We start from the raw sequence: 21264 nt of genomic DNA, 5'->3' as shown, positions 1-21264 counted from the left end.
TAGGAGTTATGCCTGATTTGTACTTAGTTGCAACACTGCTGTCCATCACCGATTGCTTTAGATTTAGGGTTTAAATCAGGGGTCTTCAACAGGGGATCCGGGACCCCTCGGGGGTTCTTAGAGTTAAAGGAGAATTTTGGACTACATTTTTATTACCTTTTCTATGATGTTATGATATCTTAGGATGATGGTACAGTAGAACATTTTCATAACTCCACCCCTGGTCCGCCACAGCTTAAAAGCCCTCTAAGCTGCCTCATTCACTAGAATGGGGAATCTCACTTAGAGTTGAAGCGGATAGGCCTTAGGTTAGATCACTTATTTGAATAGCTTTTTTTTTTTTTTTTTTTGTGAGATCTGATGTTCATAGTGACAGAACACTATGCAACCAAAAAAAAACAAAAAACAAAGCAGAAGTCTCGCTAGACGAGATTGAAATCTCGAGATTGAAATCTCGTCTAGCGAGACTTCTGTTTTTTTTTGTTTTTTTTTAAGTGTTCTGTCACTATGAACGTCAGATCTCTCACAAAAAAAAAAAAAAAAAGCTATTAAAATATGTGATCTAACCTAAGGCCTATCCGCGCACCTTTTTAAGCTGTGGCGGGCCAGGGGTGGAGTTATGAAATTTTTCTACTGTAACATTCATCCTAAGATATCATAACATCATAGAAAAGGTAATAAAACTTTAGTCCAAAAGTTGGGGGGCCGCCAAATCTTTGTGTGATTGTGTGATTTTTCTTTTTTACATTAACCACTTCAATCCTAAAATCCCTATTCTGAGGGGAACGTTAGCCGAAAATAGCAGCTCTACAAGCATATTGTAGATCAGCTATTTTCGGCAAAGAGATTGGTGTAGAAGGAAAAAAGAGCAGATCAAGTACAGAGTCAACGATCAAGATGACTAAGTATTGGGGGTTTAAGTGAAATAAATAAAAAAAATGATGATGAAATCTATGAAAAGGTTTAATCTGCAAAACAATTTTATACAATATGTGGTTGAAGACCCCTGGTTTAAATTATTATTATTATTATCTTTTTACAAATTATTCATTAAATCACTGTCCTAAAACGTTGATGTCCTCACATGTATAGAAATACAAACATACGTGTGTTATGTGTGCGTGTGTATGTGGGCGCTGACCTTGTCGAAGGGAGGGAAGACGATGGGATGGGGCAGGTATTCAGGGAAGTGGATGTGCAGGGCAGTAGCGTTTTCAGTGTAGGGGTTGGTTTGGATGGTTCCTATTGGGTTCAGCATCTCTTCAAGTTCATCTGAGCAACACAACGCATACACACACACGCAGAAACACATAAAACAGTTGAAATATGAAAGATATTGAATAATGCATTTCCCTGTGTGTTTGTGTGCGCAGTGCAATGTGACGCGTTGTGAGCTTGCAACTTTCACTATTCTTTAACCCGTTGAGACCTGAAGCCGATTCTACACGTCTTGTTTCTATATCAGTGGTGCTCAATCTTTTTCATGTCAAGGACCCCCAAAATCATTTGTATTTGGCCACGGACCCCCATCAAAATATTTTGTTCCAGGGACCCCCCAGAAGCAAAGATTTGAGTTAAAAATGTTCGCTTTAAAAATATATATATATTCAAAGATTTGCACACATTTTCACAAATTTTCAAAAATAGCAGATCTACAAGCTCGTAGCGCGGCACTCGGTGCCGCGCTACGAGCTTGTATATCTGCTATTTTTGAATAGCCAAAGTGTAAAATAATGCTTTTTAGCTGTGACTGCGGACCGGACCGGGCCTCTCTCCATGGAGCACGACCTGGACACGACCGTGGACTTCTACTACACTACACTATACCGCTACACTATACTGTATATTATATTATCTTAAACATTTTTATATTATTCCATTATATACTGCATACACACTATTGCTGTACTATATTATACTATCATATGCTAGTATCTTACACTATTATATTTGCTATTATTGTTATTGTTACTGCTTGCACTGTATCTCTTTCTGTCTCTCCTCTGTCTCTCCCTTTCTCTCTCTCTTCTTTCCCCCAACACGGTCGAGGCAGAAGGCCCCCGCCCTAGAGCCTAGGGTCTGCCTGACGTTTCTTCCTGTTGAATTAAGAGGGAGTTTTTCGTTGCCACTGTCGCAAAATTGCTTGCTCAGGGTGGGATGTTGGGTCTCTTCTCTACATGTAAAGTGTCTTGAGACAACTTGTTGTGATTTGACACTTTAATAAAATTGAATTGAATTGAATTGAATTGAATAGCTCAAATCTAAAAATGACACAGTTCCAGGTCTTAATGGGTTAATGACACTGTGGTGCGACAAATTATAAAATAGGGCTTAAGTGGTAAATTGAATCGTTGAGATATGAAACCTTTTTAAAATATAAAAGAAGATTAGATTCAGAAAATAATAAATAGAAGCATCCTTAGAGTGTAGTGTATGTCTGAATGTGTGTGTACTGTACCAGGAAAGGAGGACCAGCTGTGCAGGACGATGTCTCCAGTCTTCAGTTGTCCTTTGTAGTCGAACACCATGGTGTTGACCCAGGCTATAGGGTAGTGCTGAGAGACACACACAGATGGAGGTGGATTAGCACATCTATACAGGCTCACAACACGTCGTATCACAACACGTTTTGAGCTTGTAGATTTCTGCAATTGTTTGCTACCGTGTGTGTGACACTGTAGAATGATTAACTCATTCAGTGCCAAAATCCGTCAAATCCGTCACGTGGCCTGACACCGCGTGCGCCACAATCCGTCAAATCCGTCATAAATAAAAAAATAAAAAAAATAAAAATAAAAGTTTTTTTTTTTTTTTTTTTGAAAAACATGTTCAGAACCCAAGATATGATGATTTGAAGATTTGCTGCTCCATCCACTCCTTGTTTAACCTATAACTTAAAAAGGCTGTATCTCGCTTCCTAAGCACTTTTTTTTTTACAATGAATTTTGGCTGTGGCACTCAGAGCCAAAATTCCAAAAATGAGCATGGCATTGAATGAGTTAAGTAAAGCAACAATTACTTTCTGGACTTTTAAACTATTGTCTTTTTCCATGACTTTTCTGTAACTGGAAAAAACGTTTAGGAAAACTCCAGGGTTTTACAGGACTACTGCAAATCACGTTGCAGTGCAGTTGTATTACTGTTGCTTTAGAGACAAAACAATACATCGAAGACATAAAGCATGATAAAGCTATATAAGATTATCGCATCAATTAATAACAGGACCATACCGCTGTCAATTCATGTCATTGTCTAGTCTGGGATTCAGCCATATATTGTACAGAAACAGACCATTTACCATTAATGGCTTTATTGTTAGATTTTTGCATTTGTTCACATTTTATCCAGAGTCATGAAAACGTTGCCAAACTTAGCTGAATAATACTTAACTATACATCATTACGTGATTAACGAGTCAAGGGCTTTTATTTTAATTAGTTAATCCACAGACTATTTTTGGATCAACTTTTTAAAACGATCTGCGTTTCAAAATGCATTCAATTGCAACCACAAAATAAGCCGCCGTTCATTGTGTTGGATTGCGAGTTTCGAGTCCCTGCAAGTATATTTTTTTTATACTGTATTAAATAAATAAAAAAATAATTGGGTAAAAGTACAAAAGTATTGGTATCAAAATGTACTTAAAGTACCAAAAGTAAAAGTAGTAAAATGTTTGAAAATAGCAAATCTACAAGCTCACAATGTGAGCTTGTTGATCTGCTATTTTCAAATAGCCAATGTATAAAATAGGGCTAAAGTGGTTAATGTATGTTTTAAATATATAATAATTTATATCTGCAAAGTAACTAGTAACTAAAGTTTTCAAATAATTGTAGTGGAGTAAAAGTACAATATTTGCCTCTGAGATGCAGTGGAGTAGAAGTAAAAGTACTGAAAAATAGAAATACCACAGTAAAGTAAAAGTACCTCAAAATTGTACTCAAGTACAGTACTTGAGTAAATGCAATGAGTTACTTTCCACCACTGGTCATTAGTATAGGTACAAAGACACTGACCTGTGCAGATAGTGTGTCTATGAGCGCGCGTGCATGAACGTGCATGTTGTACAGTAAGTGTGCGCTTAATGAATGGCTGCAATGGCCCCTCACCACTTTCCCGGATTTGCGGATGGTCTGGTACTTGTTGATGTGCGTGTTCTTGGTGGACTTCTGCTTCTTCACCTTGTCCATGACGGCGTACACGGCGAAGCAGAGGCGCGTCATGCGCGGCAGGTCGCTCACGCCGATCTCGAACTCCAGCGTGCCGTCGGACCACGCGTGCTCCGAGCGCCCGCCACTGTCGCTGCTCACCGCCGGCTTGCACAGCAGCTCTGTGCCGTGGAAGAGACCCGCCCTCACCTGGACCTGAGGATTAGAGGAGCAGAGACCCCCACGGTAACAGTGTCTTCCTCATCTACTCTCCACCAGTGGTGGAAAAAGTACTCAAATTCTTTACCCATTGAGACCTGAAGCCGATTCTACACGTCTCCTAAATCTCAACGGTATTATGAAAAACGTATGTTTCTATATCAGTGGTGCTCAATCTTTTTCATGTCAAGGACCCCCAAAATGATATGTATTTGGCCGCGGACCCCCATCAATATATTTTGTTCCAGGGACCCCCAGAAGCAAAGATTTGAGTTAAAAATGTTCGCTTTAGAAATATATGTATTCAAAGATTTGCACACATTTTCAAGAATTTTCAAAAATAGCAGATCTACAAGCTCGTAGCGCGGCACTCGGTGCCGCGCTATGAGCTTGTATATCTGCTATTTTTGAATAGCCCAAAGTGTAAAATAATGCTTTTTAGCTCAAATCTAAAAATGAGACAGTTCCAGGTCTTAATGGGTTAAGTGAAAGTACCAATACTGCAATATAGTAAAAGTCCAGAATTCAACATGTACTTGAGTGAAAGTACAAAAGTATTGGCATCAAAATGTACTTAAAAATCAAGTCATGTCACATTTATTTATACACTGTACTACAGCACATTTTGTTCACAGGGATGTTATGTGCTTCACAAAAGACAAACGTGGAAACCTCCAAAACTGTTACTTTTCAGGACTCAAATATACTGTAGCAAAAGTAGCTACTGCGGATCTGCTTTTGTGTGACGCTGTATGATCAAGTAGGGCATTTTACAAAAAAAAAATCCCACCCAGTGTGAAGTGGGCGGTGTGTGGTCATCACAACATGACTCACTTTAAAAAAAGGATGAATGACTTCTTTCAAAGTCAATACTGCTATTCATAGGGCTGCACATGTGTCATGTGTTTCGCTAGCCAATCACAGTCCTGAATTTGCAAAGTCAGCCAATCACATTACAGTTAGTGGTGATGACACTAGCTGTAATGTGATTGGCTGACTTTGCAAAAGTATCGATTTGCATTAACAATGGAAGGGTTAGGGGGTATACAAATCTTTTGGTCGGTGTCCAAAACTCACTTATAGGGGGCGGCTACACCGCCCCAAAAAACACAAAAAGTTAGAATATGGGGATAGGAGGTTTCTGCCCGACAGCGACGATATACAAGTTGATGAATTGAACTTACTAAACACTTAAATGTCAAATGAGGCATATTACATCTCAAATATGAATCAAGCTTCAGATGCTACAGTGCCCATTTCCTGCCTCAAATGTTTTCAGTAACATTAACATTATAGTGGACTGTTCTGGTGGTATAGGAGAACGTTTATGACCAGGGTGCTGTTAGATCTAGAATATGATGGGTTTATCATAGCTTGTGTGGCAAACACTACACTGAATGAACAAACAAACAAACTCACAGACGGCGACTGTACCTCCCAGATGTCATTGAGTGGGGGACAATCAATTCACAGATTTATCGATTTACTGAATTAGACACCAATATAAACTTTTCAGAAAGCACACACACTGCCTGGTAAGCACAAAATGTGTGTGTGTGTGTGTGTGTGTGTGTGTGTGTGTGTGTGTGTGTGTGTGTGCTCTAAAATTGAGAGCCACATGTTCACTCCAGGACAAATTTAGCATTGCTTTAAAACAAATAGGGTCCCAAATTAATTTAAAAAAAGAGGTTGATCTGCAGTACTTCCCAGAGGAGGTGCAGCTAAGACAAATGTCAGTTACAACTTGCTGGTCCCTTGGTACCAGCGAGTTTCCATAGCATTGCATCGTTATCGTTTCTTTGAGATTTAGCCCTCAGTGAAGTTATGGGGTGGGACTACACCAAATGCTCTGGGCCAAGAGATTTAGTATGCACAGTGAGAAGGAAGTATATGATGTTATCTTTGTCAACATACTATACTGTATGTACGTGTCACAAAAAGCTGGTTCACGTTACCTTGGCAGTGTCCTCTGCGTTCACCTTGCTGCCTTTTAGTAGGACTATCTTAAACGGGCTGGACACGTCCCAAACACTCGTCTGGACTTGCTGGAGGAGGGAGGCAGGGATACAGAAGACATCATTTACCAAGAATAGCACATCAATACACTGACACTTCACATGATCTAACCCATTCACTGGAAGCACACACACACACACACACACACACACACACACAATTTTATGCATGACATTTTTAGCCCCAACTCTAAAGCTAAAAATAGCAGAGTTTGTTGTTGCTCCGACACGCAACGTATAAATTAGGCATAACTCCAACATCTCAACTCCTAAACCTAACCTCTAAATAATTGCCTAAAACATTTCTCTTGGACCAGGAAAATTGTTCTCACAAAGTCTATTTCTCAAACTATATTATACTTGTGGAAATATTTAGCCCTCAGAAGTATAGTAATAAAAGTACACACACACAGACACACCCTCACGAGGGTCAGGCAGGTCATTGTGATGTCGAGCAGAGTGGATTTGCAAGGGTCAGCAGTCGTCAGGACAAACATCATCACATGACTGGCCCACGGCTTGAGCCCACGATCATGACTAACTAGCACACTTCCTGATGTTGGCCAACTGTGTGTGTGTGTGTGTGTGTGTCTGCGAGCATATCATAGCTGTCAGGCAGAAACCTTGTATCTCAATTATTTTTCTTTACATGTTTTTATCACAAATGAATGCTCTATGTTATACTTTGTCGCATGACAGTGACACGCTGAAAGTCTGTCTGTGGGTTTTATAAATATTTAACCAAGGAAAGTGTTAACAAGAGCTTGTGACTAAATAATAACTATATTGGATCCATTGGAACAGAGGTTCTTTCCCCCCCCCCATTTCCTGAACAGCAACGGTTTTGGACATGAACGGTTTCTGCCCGACAGGGACCATGTGTGTTGTGAATAACACATGAGTTGAGTGCGAGGCTCGTTTTGATTGTCTTGTGCGTGTGCTTGAACACATGTTACAGTTTGGAGTGTAATTCAGTCTGTGTGTGAGAGAGACTATTTCTTTGTGTTTGTTCACATATGCTGCCATCATGTGCAACTGTACCCCCCCCCCCCCCAAGAACATACTGTCTTGTCCCCCTTGTCGCTCACTCTGCTCCCACCATTTAGATCAGAGTTGACACTTGACGGTGCGTCGGAACCCATTTTTGCGTCACAGACCACAAATATCCCTTTATTTTTTAAGTTATTATCGTTTCAAAAGACTTTTTTTTTTTTTTCTTCAAATATTTATCCCGCGTTTTTTGTAACCCATTTTTTTTCACCCGGTGCCAATTTCTTAAGTGACCCTGGGCGCTACACCAGCCCTACACCAGCGCTACACCAGTCCCCCACAGCCTGGGGAGGCCAGGGCCGAGCTCATGCTTCCTTCAGTGCATGAGAGCCAACTGACCTTCTTGTCACCTGACAGGGGGGAGTTTCCCTGGTAGGACGTAGCGCGTGGAAGGAACACGTTATTCCAACCAGTTCCCTTCCCCTCTATCAGGCGCCCCAGCTGTCATGGGGGAGGCGGTATAGCGACCAGGATTACTACATGTTTTTGTGAGGGTATTAACTACCCTGGGAGACACGGGGAGAACATGCTAACTCCACACAGAGAAGGCCCTTTCGCCAACCCCACCTAGGGTATGGGCGCTGATGACGCGGAGGAGAGGACACGCCCCCAGCGCCCACAGCGTCCCCGGTGGGAATCGAACCCAGGACCTTCTTGCTGTGAGTGGGTTTCAAAAGACTTTCAAACATTTTTCCCCCCAAGACAATCTAAAATTTTCAGTAATGAAAACTAATTTAAACATTTTTCAAAATAATTTCATAAACACATTATTTTTAAATCTAAGAAATTCCATGAAATAAAAAAAGAAACCCTTTGGCATCAGGATTTTGTAATTTCTATTCAACTCTGAGTTACCCTTACGTGTCCATTTGTTTCCAGTTGTACACTCACAGTTACAAATGGATAATTGAACACAGTGGATTTTACATTATATTATTTTACATATTTTATATTTGGTCTACAACTGTGGCATGCAAAAATAGCCGATTAACAAGCTCACAACGTTTCGCATCACAAGTCTTCGTGATGCATTGTGAGCTTGTAAATCTGCTATTTTTGTACATTGATTTTATTTAATTTCTTTATTGATTAGTTCAATTAGCTGTTTCACCACTAAACTTAACTAACACTCTAATCTCCTCTGTATCCATCCTTTTTAAACTTTTAGTAATTGTGTGGTTTAAAACTGCGGTGATTTGTGGAGCAAAACGTGTTAATATCGTAAGCCTTTGTTTGCCCGCAGAGCTTATTTTCTTATTATCCAAAATCCATTGCAAACATTCCATTGAAAATCTGTGATTGGAACCCCTGGTGGGGATAACTGCCTGGTTGCCCTACAAAAACACATCATCCCTGTACCACTCCATTTTATTTTCAACTTTATTTATCCAGGAATAATTATCATGTAGTTAATAAATGATATACTGTATACAAATGCAAATGTCATGTGAATGGGTTATTGCAACTGTAAATTAGCATTTATTCTAAAAGTTTGTACATTCAGCCGTTCCACTTGGTAAAACTAATATTTGGCTGATATATGGATAAATGGATACCTGACAACCCTACTATTTACTATCCCCCTTTGACAAGGCATGCGTCTCCATGGGACACCATCGCCATGGCACCCGGCAATTATGCCATCAGGGGAATTTGCTATGGAGAGCCAATTAAATTGTACCTGACCTTTACAGCATGGAGGCACATCAAAGCCGTGATGAACAGCTGCCAGTATTTGTTTGTTGAAGGTAAGGCTTGGTGCGGGGCAGGGCTGACCCGTTTTTAAATGCACGCAATGCACCTTTTCCTTCGTGAGAGGCAGGTGGCACGGCAATGACCACCAGTTACATGATGTTTACTCTGTAAACCTGCACACCTGCCTTGTCTGTTGTAACTGAACTGAGAAGCTGCTCTCTTTCAGGGAGGAGAGAATAATAGATCATTCACAATAACGTCGGTGCCACTCACAAAAGGTCAGGTGCACTATAGCATTGGTTCTCAAAGTGGGGTCCGGGGACCCCCAGGGGTCCTTGAGAGAGTTCCAGGGGGTCCCCAGCTAAATGATAGTTAGGAAACAAATTGACCCTTATGGGTCTGTAACTCTGAGAGTGTACAAATGGAACCAAATGGACCCTAACGGGTCCATTTGGTTCCATTTGTACACTCTCAGAGTTAAATTAACATTGATTTTACTATATAAATTGGGGTCCCAGAGATATGCCTAATGCATGTCAAACTGGGGGTCCTTGAAATTAAAATGGTTGAGAATCACTGCTAGAGCCGTAATAAAAATCTTCTCTTATGGGGGTCCCTGGCATATCTTTTGAAATGGGGGTCCGCGGGCTAATAAGTGTCAATTTGGGGGTCCTTGAGATGAAAAAGTTTGAGAACCACTGCACTATAGAGCCCGACCGGTGCCATAAGTTTGGTTGTGATGCTGATCTTGATTTTGGAGAGTCCTTTTATTTTATTTAGAGTAGCCAATTATTTGTACCACGTTTTTTCCAATGTTGTGCCAATTAATTCCTCCTACTGCCTGCCACTGCTGTTGTACCTCACCTGCCAGTGAGGAGCCCCCACCAGGAGGACGTAGGGCCTACTCCTCCAGTTCAACAATCCCCAGTGACCGGTGCCACCCCAGCCAGAGGCGTGCACAGACATTTTGAGGGGCAGGCGCTCAAGTACTTTTTTTTTGTTTACTTGGTCTGCTCTTTTTTCCCTCTACACCTATACCTCTTTGCCAAAAATAGCAGATCTACAAGCCCACAACGCCTCGCGCTGCGAGGCGTTGTGGGCTTGTAGATCTGCTAAAGTTCTCCTCAGAAAAGGGATGCTAGGTTTCGAGTGGTTATGGTAAAAAGAAAAATAATATCACATAAAGGACTTGGCGGACCCCCTGTAGTAACTCCGAGGACCCCCTAGGGGTCCCGGACCCCCTGTTGAAGACCCCTGCTGTAAACTGAAAAAAAAAATCACACCCTGTGTGAAGGAAGCGGTGCCTTTGGGGCGGGGCTTAACTCATTTCAGTTCGTCCCTATTGGTCGTCTGAGTCCACTTACCAAATTTGTACTTGGTAGCATGCTGCAAACTGGAATAATGGCTGTTTAAAGCCCAGCCAATGGGCAGACAGAGGGGGCGGTGCTTAAGTAATTACAGTTCGGCCCTATTTGTGCTTTTAGTCCATGTACAAAAGTTGTACTCCGTAGCATGCTGCGAACTTGAGTTATGGCTGTTTAAAGGCCAGCCAATGGGAAGACAGAGGGGGCGGGGCTTCAGCAATTCATGCTCGTCCCTATTGGAGGGCACTTCTGGTCAAGAGGGCAAAGGGCAGTTGCTCTAGCACCACCTAGAGTCTATCTGTGCTATCTGCACGTCCCTGAGCCCAGCCCATAGGAGTACACGTAGAGACAAAGATCATCCGCCCGGCTTCCCTCCCCCGAACACGGCCAAATGTTTTCGTATAGCTCGGCTCTGGTACACCGCAGAGGATTCCAACCCCTAGATTCAGCCGGTGGAAAGGAATAAAGCAAAAAAAAAAAAAGATCGCAGCGCAACATGTTGTAAGCTACTATTTTTTTTTACCTTTTTGAAAAAAAAATCTAAATGTTGACCTTGATGTTGGAGCCCAAAATGGGGACACCAGGTTCAAAGTGGTTAAAAATCTGGACACATCGGCTGCATAATTGTCAATACCGATGTCGCCAACAAAGTCAAACAACGGGCCGATACATCGGTCAGGCTCTAGTGCACACGTTTTGCGACTAGGGATGCAAATTATCGATCAATTCATTAATTGATAATTGATAACCTTATCAACCGATTAACCGGTTAACTGATAAGCGGCGTTTTTTTTAAATCTGAGAATCTTAATTTCAGATAAAAAAAAAAATCCTAAAAAAAAGTGCTTAGGAGCCGAGATACAGCCTTTTTCAGTAAGTTAAACAAGAAGTGAATGGAGCAGAAAATCTTCAAATCATCATATCTTGGGTTCTGAACATAAATTCATTATTTTTTTTATTTTTTTTTATTAATTGTTAATTGTTTGATTTAATCGGATAATTTCTTAATCGATTAATTCGATTAATCGATTAATTGTTAACATCCCTATTTGAGACTCACCGTGGGGATCCTCCGCTTGGGTGGAAGTGGTAGAGGTGGGTTGGAGGACTTGCGGGTGACCACTGCTCCTATGGCTTTGATCTCCTTCTCGAACATGGCTTGGACGATCTGGGTATGGACCAGGGTGAGGTGGGGAGATTCCTTGGTTTGCACACATTCCCGAATGTACTGCAACACAGACGAGACAGGAGAGGAATGCAGGGTTTAGCGTTTAACCCCAGAAGACTGTGCTATAGCACGGGAAATATCTCCCTCGGGTTCATTATTTAACCCCAGAAGACTGTGCTGGCACGGGAAATATCTCCCTCGGGTTCATTATTTAAGACTTAAGACTTTATTGTCCCCCAAAGGGAAATTCCTTTACCCACAGCAGCAGCACTGTACATATCAGAGAACATTCAATACAACAGCACACGATAACAAAAGTATACCATTTTATGTTGTTACAATAATAACATCAAATGACAGACGGCAGTAGACTGTGTATGTTGTCATGGTTAACGTCAAGGCAAGGCGTTTTTATTTTTATTTCTAAGTACATACAGTACATAAGAGTGAAATTATTTTGTTCTCATACTGTACATTTTAGGCTTAAAACGTTGCCTCTGACCCCTGTTCTTATGTTCTATGCATTATTGTGTACAGTATGTTTCTCTGTCTGTCTGTCTGTCTGTCTGTCTGTCTGTCTGTCTGTCTGTCTGTCTGTCTAGTCATCCAAGCAACTATCTACGTTAATTCAAACTAGAATTTACACTTGACTTCAGGCAACAACTCACAGGATAATGCACTATTTCATTGGAGAGGGAGCCAGCTCTGTGCTGTTCTGTAATTAAATACCGTACACTAAGTTCAGAGAAAGTTAACATGCATATACAGCACATGCCTGACCAGCTGACTAGATCAGCACAGCAGGTACAGCAGAGTAGACAGACGCAAGTGAATGGGTAAGAAGCATGTCTAATGGAGAGATGTGACAAGATCGCCTTAATGACTCCAGATCAGAGTGCCTCGAAGACTGTCTCTGGAAAAGGTCAAAGCCAAGACACACACACACACACACACACACACACACACACAGCTAATGAGCCATCAACTGAGCCGTTCAGCTCCATTGCATCTCGTTTACATCTAAACGGCAGACTTTTTTTCTTTAAAGGACGCGTGTCAACTTCTCTCGCCAATTGAGACAAACAGCTGAAGCTGAGCAGGGGGGAAAGCATGGGCTGGGGAGGGGTGCGGCGGGGCAGGAGAGAAGGCTGTGGTGGGACTTCAACCAAGGTCAGTTAAAAGTTAAATTAAGAGCCATTTAAAAGTTAAATTAAGAGCCATTTAAAGCACCAGACAAATACTTCCAGCTACAGGATGCCTGTGCGCAGCCAGTGACGATTTTCCTCTGACCAAATCAGTACTAAGCAGCGTTATACACCACCATTTGGGATCGCATGAGATCACTTGGAACTTGGCTGCGATGATGAGCATGGGGAAAAAAAAGTACATCCAAGAACCTGGTAGCTGGTACCAGGTACTATAGAGAGGCAAATATTGAGGGTAGAGCCGTGGTGTGCCCAGTTGAGACTATGCAATGGAAAGGGGCCATTAGGGGCACATACGGGTCCAAAGCAGACCTCAGACACTGTGTTTGTTGTAATCACAACACGTTGATGCTGTGCTTTAACTGTTACAGTCACAGAGAGTTTACGTTTCAAGGCTTTTATTCATTATGGAAGGCCTGAAGTGGAAGGGTTTTTTTTTCCATAGAAGAAACCAAGGGCAATGCAAGGATGCCGTATTATGTTACTAGGAAAGGAGGGAAATTCTGTGAACGGCGCAGGACACACAGAAACAATGCAACAGTGTCTAGAGGTCTGAGCTCATCGTTGTTTTACGCAGCCTCACCTCACATTAACACATCATCAGAAGCGCTGTGAGGTCCATATCTACAGAGCTCTGAGCATCTACCTTGTACTGAGAGAGGGGATGGTCTCCGCACAGGAACTCCAGGCGCTGGCTGACCCTCAGTACGTACTGAGTACCCCGGCGGGCCTCGTCCTCTGGGCCGTGGGTGGTCAGCCACTTTCTCGTGGCCAGCTCCATCAGCTCGCCAGGGGTGGTGGACGGCGACACCTTCAGGCTGGCAGTGTCCTGGAGGAAAACGCGGAGAGGGAGAGGGATGGAGGAGGGAGAGATGAGCAGTGATTGGGATTAGCGATATGGATTAGGCCACGGACCCCCATTTGATGAAAAACATATTTATCTCTGAGGACCCAATCTACAGTGTACCCCATTAACCCATTAAGACCTGGAATGCATCTGTATCACTTTTTCATTTGAGCTAAAAAGCATCATTTTACACTTTGGCTATTCAAAAATAGCAGATCTACAAGCTCATAGCACGGCACCGTGGGGGGGATTCATGTCGCCATAACATCAGTGGTTCTTTTTTCCATGTCAAGGACCCCCAAAATGACATGTATTTGGCCACGGACCCCCATCTAAAAATATATGTTCCAGGGACCCCCGGAAGCATAGATTCGAGTTACATTTACATACGCTTTTAAACAATATTTATTCAAAGATTTTTTTCACGATTTTTCAAAAATAGCAGATATACAAGCTCATAGCGCGGCACTCGGTGCCGCGCTATGAGCTTGTATATCTGCTATTTTTTGAATAACCAAAGTGTAAAATAATGCTTTTTAGCTCAAATCAAAAAGTGACACAGATGCTTCTTCAGGTCTTAAAGGGTTAATTAACTCCTGAAAGGGTGTTGAAGATGGCTGCGGATTTTCTTTAATCTCCAGCACTTGGGACAGTAGGACAGTGAACAGTGCCATCCCTCATTAGTGGGATTGAGCCCATGTGTGCTTATTAGGCAGACAGAGACACCTGCATTCAGATTCCATTTGAACCTTGACATGCCAACATAATATTGTTCCACCTCCCTTTTCCACTTAATTTTTGTATTGTCAAACGTATAGGCAATTTAAGTACTTTTAATTGCAAAGTAAAGTTGTCCGAGTCTATGGTATTCGTTCGCACCACAACAGAGGGTACAAATGGAACAAAATGGACCCATAAGGTTCCATTTGGTTCCATTTCTACCCGCTCAGACCCCTGGTGGTCCCCGGACCAGACGTTGAGAAACGGTGAGATAGATAAATAATATATACAAAATAACAAAAAGTCAGTGGACTGGACACCCTGTCTAATTAAGTGTTTGTAATTACTGCCCTTTGTTCCAGTCAATGTAAATCTTTATGCTACAGCTACAATGCCATTCTAGACAATTGCTTCCAATTTTGTCGCAACAGTTTGTAGAAGGTTGTTTCCTGTTTCAAAGTGACAATCGCCCACCCACGCTCCCCCATAGAATAATGGGGGACATAGGATGTCCAAGGCCAGTTCTTCCTCCATTATTCTGATAAGAGTATTGCATAGAGAGAGAGAAAGAGCTTGCGTTATTCAAACGGAACTGTGGCCCAGGTGAGATGTATGAAAAGAACATGATAAATGCTGATAGTTCATGGAGACCACTTTGTCTGAGTGAACTTGAGATATTCTGCTGAAAGGAAGCGAGAGAGAGAGAGAGGGGGAGGAATGTGGGCGGAGAGGGTACGCCAGGGAGATTAAATGATAGGACTGCACCCAACAACCTGACGCTGGCTCTGCCTAGCGCTGAAAGCATAAATGGGTTCTGAAGTGCCCGTTTGTGGATCTGAACCAATCCCCTTCTCTCCAGGAAAATGTCCACGAGAGAGAAACACTCTGTTCTGGATGAGAGAGGTGAACAAAGAGAGAGAAAGAGATGTGGAGACGGGTCTAGCACAGTTTCCTTCTTTTTGAGCCCAAGGCACACCAATGGCCTAGGGCTCAAAATGGCAATAGTGTTTATCTGGGGAAAAAAGTACTTTTTGCCTATAATGACAGCGGTTGAAATATATATATATATTTATAGGGTATATACACTTCTCTGTATATACGCCTCTGTGTTGGAAAACAAGTTCATGCAAAATTCTGATATAGTCAATTGAAAAAAAAAAATCATACGTTTTTTTTTTTGTATAAACGGTCGTTCTAAATGCAACGTGGTTGTCATATTATCCCAAGGCTCACCTGGACTTGTCTCACGGTACACCGTTTGGGAACCACCGAGCTAGGGAATGCCCTCTGATTCTGAACACACACACACACACACACACACACACACACACACACACACACACACACACACACACACACACACAGACACAGACACAGACAGCCTTTCATTAAATCAACAAATTCATTAACGCTAAATGTAAATGACAACATGACTCGACGTAGCAGGCCGCAAAATGGCCAACAACATATCTTTAAATCCTACATACTGTATCACCATAGTGACTGAATCCAGAGTGACCGGGCGGGTGTACCACAATGGAACTGATCACATTGGAGGGTTCATGTATTAAAGTAACCAACTGGACATCCGTGTGCCTGTTTCTGCCTCGACGAGTACACGGCCTGACCCGACGAGACAATAAAGTGCAATAAAACAGCCAAGCAGCCAGCAAGTGCATATCGCTGTTGTCGGGCAGAAACCTCTTATCTCCATATTCTAACTTTTTGCGTTTTTTCGTAAATTACCCACTACATAACCCATTGAGACCTGAAGCCGATTCTACATGTCTCCTAAATCTCAAGAGTAAAAACGTATGTTTCTATATCAGTGGTGCTCAAACTTTTTCATGTCATGGACCCCCAAAATGATATGTATTTGGCCGCGGACCCCCATCAAAATATGTTGTTCCAGGGACCCCCCAGAAGCAAAGATTTGAGTTAAAAATATATATATTCAAAGATTTGCACACATTTTCAAAAATAGCAGATCTACAAGCTCGTAGCGCGGCACTCGGTGCCGCGCTATGAGCTTGTAGATCTGCTATTTTTGAATAGCCAAAGTGTAAAATAAAGCTTTTTAGCTCAAATCTAAAAATGACACGGTTCCAGTAGCTATCTGCTACTTTTGCTATTTTTGAATTTAAATCCTGAAAACGGACAGTTTTGGACATATGAGGGTTCCACCCGACAGAGCCGATATGATATGTTCAATTCATACACGTCACCATAGTGACCGAGTCCGCTGTGGTTTCAGTGCCACGTTTGGGCTTATTAAAATGACTATTTATAGTATTATATCGAGCTGGTACCTCAGAGGAAATTAAAACTTCTAGAGGCACACTGGGGAAAAATAGCCTTCGCTCATCAATAACCAACATAGACTGCAAGGTCCTCAGCATTATTTTAACCACATGAACCGTACCATCGATCTAGTCTTGGGGTGAAAATTTGACGAAAAGAGCAGATCTACAAGCTCACCACGATTCGCATTGCGACGCGTTGTGAGCTTGTACTGTAGATCGGCTATTTTCTGCAAGGATATTTAGTGTAGAGCAAAAACAGGAGGGGTTCTACAATAATCTAATAAATCACGTATAGATCGGCTGTTTTCACAGAATGTTTGCCCCAGAAAAGGGACTCTAGGGTTCAAGTGGTTAAATTAATGCCAAGTCAACAGAAGACCAATGAAAGGACATAACAAACCAGAAGTGTTAAACAGGAGACCCTGCCCTCGTCTACTCAACAGCAATAAAAACACCCCATCACCACACTTCCTGTCCTTAATGCGGCTTATTGTGTCTGCAGATAGCTCCCTTCCTGACAACAGTCCACCTGAGCACAGAGGCACAGATGGCCTCTGTGTGTGTGTGTGTGTGTGTGTGTGTGTGTGTGTGTGTGTGTGTGTGTGTGTGTGTGTGTGTGTGTGTGTGCGTGTGCGTGCGTGTGAGTGAGTGTGTGTGTGTTAGAGAGAGGGGGACTGACGTTGATCAAAACTGATATTCAAGCATCTGCTTGGACACAAACATCCGTTTGATTATAAAATCTCAATTTGTATGAGAGAGAGAGAGAGAGCGAGAGAGAGGGCGAGAGGGAGACATTCATTTAACCCATTAAGACCCGAGGCAGATTAAAAAAAAGTTTTCTAAATCCTAACGCTTTAAAAAGATATATATATTCAAACATTTGCACAAATTTTCACGATTTTACAAAAATAGCAGATCTACAAGCTCGTAGCGCGGCACTCGGTGCCGCGCTACGAGCTTGTATATCTGCTATTTTTGAATAGCCAAAGAAATCTTAAAATGACACAGATGCGTCCCCGGTCTTAATGGGTTAATCAGAGTGGGTTAGCTCAATTGGGCTGCCATGCTAACATCTGCGTATGTGCGTGGCGTCCTCAGGGAGGATGCCATGATTTCACTGATGGTGCTGACCCATTTAGTTCTGTCACATGGCTAACCAGTTGAGCTCCGTCACGTGATCACCCCCCCTACCAGGAGGGAGCCAGCCCCTGGGCCTGGAGAAACAGCCAACACTGGGGTGTCTACACTGCGTTCAGTCACTCGGTGTCCTCAAACACAGTGGGAGAGAAGCCCAGGGTATGTACTGTAAACATGCTCGGGTTTTACTAGCGTCCATTCGCTGCACTCTTGCTGTATTATATTCCCCAAGGTGTTTGGCTTGCACGTGGAATAGTTGTGAACGGACGATAGATTTTCATCTTCTGTTACATTACAGGATTTCTCTTGTAAACTCATGTTTAAGGCCCATGGTGAATGGGGCAGATTCAGACCAAAATCAGGTGCATTTTAAAGGGTCTACACCATGAATTAAAAAAATAATAATAATATTTAATATCATATTGTTTATGTCCCTCAAACGTTTTTCAAAAGGTTTGAGCCTAAATCAAGCCTCAGATATACTCATTCCAACTAACTTCTCTCTGGCTTATAAAGCACTTTCACCTGCAATACCACATTGTCCTGTTTGGCACGGGGCGCTATTGAGCCAGTTTGTATGCATGTTATCTCCTGGTTCTGTGTGGAAAAAGTAAAAAAAAAGAAAAAGAAAAAAATCATTTTTTAAAAACGTTTTTTTTTTCTTTTTTTTTTTTTTGGTTGGAACTGAAAAACGGGAGGAATTGTTCCCTGACGTGACGTAGGCAGGGGGAACAAATCTGACGGACTGTTTTCAGACCAATTTACATAAAAACCACAGATAGCCTATGAAAGCCTGCATGCTCGAAGTCGGGTATTTTTTGGAACAGAAGAGAGGTGGGGGAGACCAAAAACACACACAAATGAAGAAAAAGTTAAAATTCATGGTGTAGACCCTTTAATGGCTTCATCAGAGCTGTTGAAAAGATCCCTTCCACCTGAGGACATGACCACAGACGACTTTCAGATGAAGGCTGAAATTGGCGATCGATCTCTCACAACCAATCAAACACTAATTACCTTCCTGGGAGAGAAAATGTTGCCCCGAAGTACAACATGAGCAGAGCTGATTCCAATCCACACAATAACACTACGGGTACATAAACTGAACCATACCCCATTACAACGATAAGGGAAATTCAGATGACATAGTAGCAACAGCAGTAAGAATGAAACAAAGGACATGCAAGAGTAAAAGCCTAGAACCAAACCAATGAATAAATACAATTAATTAAATTAAATCAATTTAAATAGTTAAAGGTAGGGTAAGTGATTTGCTTTTGTTGAAATAAGTGTTAAATATATATACATTCTGATAGTACTCATTGCTATAAAGTGTTTGTTCAGTAAAAGGAGTCTCCCATGTCTCTCCAGCTCTTTATTAATACATCGGGTGCCAGCATTTTTTCATAACAACTTACCGTGGGTGCCAGCATTCTCCCCATTGACTGCGCTTTGCTGTTTAAACAGCCTGATCGCCAGAGAATTAGTATACATTGCACGGATTTGTGCACGTCATTCCGTGCATAGTCGCCTAGAAACCCCCAAATTCCGTGCATATGTACGGGGAGTCCCACGGTGGGCGTAACCAGTCCCAGGAAGTAGAGCAGTCCCCACAACAAAATTCACGATTCTGTGCCTATCGGTACGTAACTCAAACGGCACTGAGTAGGCTCAAGGGAATGTCGCAATGTTCAGGACGGCAACTCGCTCGCTTTAGCTCGCTCGGTGGTCCTTCACACGGCGACAATTCCCTTGAGACTGCGCGGCTCCTAAATGGTTTAGTCACAATGGGGGAGATGCGAGGCGGCTATGCACGGAATTTGTGGTTTTCCAGTAGTCTATGCACGGATTTTGAGAAACGTTGAAAAACGTTCAACGAGAACGTTTCCTCTGGCGATCGGGTTGGTTTAAACCTTCCGCGTGCGTTACAAGCAAATCCACGCAAAAAAAAGCATCGATTCATGTTGTCCCATGAGCATGGCTACAGCCTGGAACCATAACATTACCCTGGCGAGTTACAACGGGGGGGGGGATCACGCATCGCGCATGACCGGTTTTCCCCACAGGAAACAGATTCGGAGATATAGGCGTTTCAAAGTAGGAAATAGACAGGAAGCGGATGGGGGGAAAAAAATTGTTTCCGGTGAAACGGTACTTATATAAATGACTATATGCACCGTCCATTAACAGCGAATATACAGGTAGAGATATACAGTATGCACAGACCATCGGCAGTTTCAACATGAATGAAGGTATGTACGTTCTATGGACAGTGAAAACATAACAGATGGCTCACTTGGGACTGCTCGAAGTGGATGATGATCTTGAGGTCGACGGGCTTGTCGTTGACGCCATCGGCGATGGACGCCACGGCCGCCGGCTCCAGCTGCGGCGAGAAGCAGGCCTGCAGCCATTCCGTCCAGGTCATCATTTGGACGTGCTGCATCCTCTCCTCGCTGATGCGAAACATCTTACTGCGGAAGTCCTTCACCTCCTGGTTCTCTAGGGCGTCCAGTTCATGGAGGCCTGTGGAGCGTGGGGAGGTTGTTTGAGTACTTTTTTCCACCACTGCTTGTTCCTTCCCCAAACGTTTTACTTAACCCATTGAGACCTGAAGCCGATTCTACATGTCTCCTAAATCTCAACAGTTTTCTGAAAAACGTATGTTTCTATATCAGTGGTGCTCAATCTTTTCCATGTCAAAGACCCCCAAAATTATATGTATTTGGCCGCGGACCCCCATCAAAATATTTTGTTCCAGGGACCCCCAGAAGCAAAGATTTGAGTTAAAAATGTTTGCTTTAGAAATATATATATATTCAAAGATTTGCACACATTTTCACGATTTTTCAAAAATAGCAGATCTACAAGCTCGTAGCGCGGCACTCGGTGCCGCGCTATGAGCTTGTATATCTGCTATTTTTGAAAAACCCAAAGTGTAAAATAATGCTTTTTTAGCTCAAATCTAAAAATGACACAGTTCCAGGTCTTAATGGGTTAAGTAAAAGTATCAATACTGCAATGTAGAAGTAAGTAGTACTCCATTACAAGTAAAAGTCCGGAATTAAACATTGACTTGAGTAAAAGTACAAAAGTATTGGTATCAAAATGTACTTAGAGTACCAAAAGTTAAAGTACTAAAATATTTGAAAATAGCAGATGTATGCGACGCGTTGTGAGCTTGTAGATGGGCTATTTTCAAACAGCCCAGGTATAAAATAGGGCTAAAGTGGTTAATGTATGTTTTATAACGTAAAAAGTTGTATCCGTAGCGCGGCACTCGGTGCCGCGCTATGAGCTTGTATATCTGCTATTTTTGAATAGCCAAAGTGTAAAATAAAGCTTTTTTTAGCTCAAATCTAAAAATGACACAGTTCCAGGTCTTAACCCATT

At 42.2% G+C, this 21264-nt stretch overlaps 1 protein-coding gene across 5 annotated transcripts in view; it reads right to left on the bottom strand.

The window, feature by feature from the left end:
* pik3cb (phosphatidylinositol-4,5-bisphosphate 3-kinase, catalytic subunit beta) overlaps positions 1-21264 on the bottom strand; it is a 120672-nt gene that overhangs the window by 32161 nt on the left and 67247 nt on the right. For 4 of the 5 annotated variants that reach the window (XR_014601373.1, XM_084065442.1, XM_084065443.1 and 1 more), the window contains 8 exons: positions 20168-20397; positions 15665-15724; positions 13511-13693; positions 11552-11719; positions 6323-6412; positions 4110-4364; positions 2459-2555; positions 1142-1272 (listed from right to left, as the gene is read on the bottom strand). Coding sequence is in view for 4 of the 5 variants with exons in the window: in XM_084065442.1 (XP_083921568.1) it covers positions 1142-1272; positions 2459-2555; positions 4110-4364; positions 6323-6412; positions 11552-11719; positions 13511-13693; positions 15665-15724; positions 20168-20397 (1214 nt within the window). In the remaining variant the exon portion in view is untranslated. The remainder of the gene's footprint in view (positions 1-1141; positions 1273-2458; positions 2556-4109; positions 4365-6322; positions 6413-11551; positions 11720-13510; positions 13694-15664; positions 15725-20167; positions 20398-21264) is intronic. The other variant, XM_084065445.1, reaches the window with a different exon arrangement.

This window comes from Gymnoscopelus microlampas (genome assembly GCF_963454915.1).
Source record: "Gymnoscopelus microlampas genome assembly, chromosome: 8".
NCBI lineage: Eukaryota > Metazoa > Chordata > Actinopteri > Myctophiformes > Myctophidae > Gymnoscopelus > Gymnoscopelus microlampas.
This window is presented reverse-complemented; position numbering and strand designations above follow the sequence as displayed.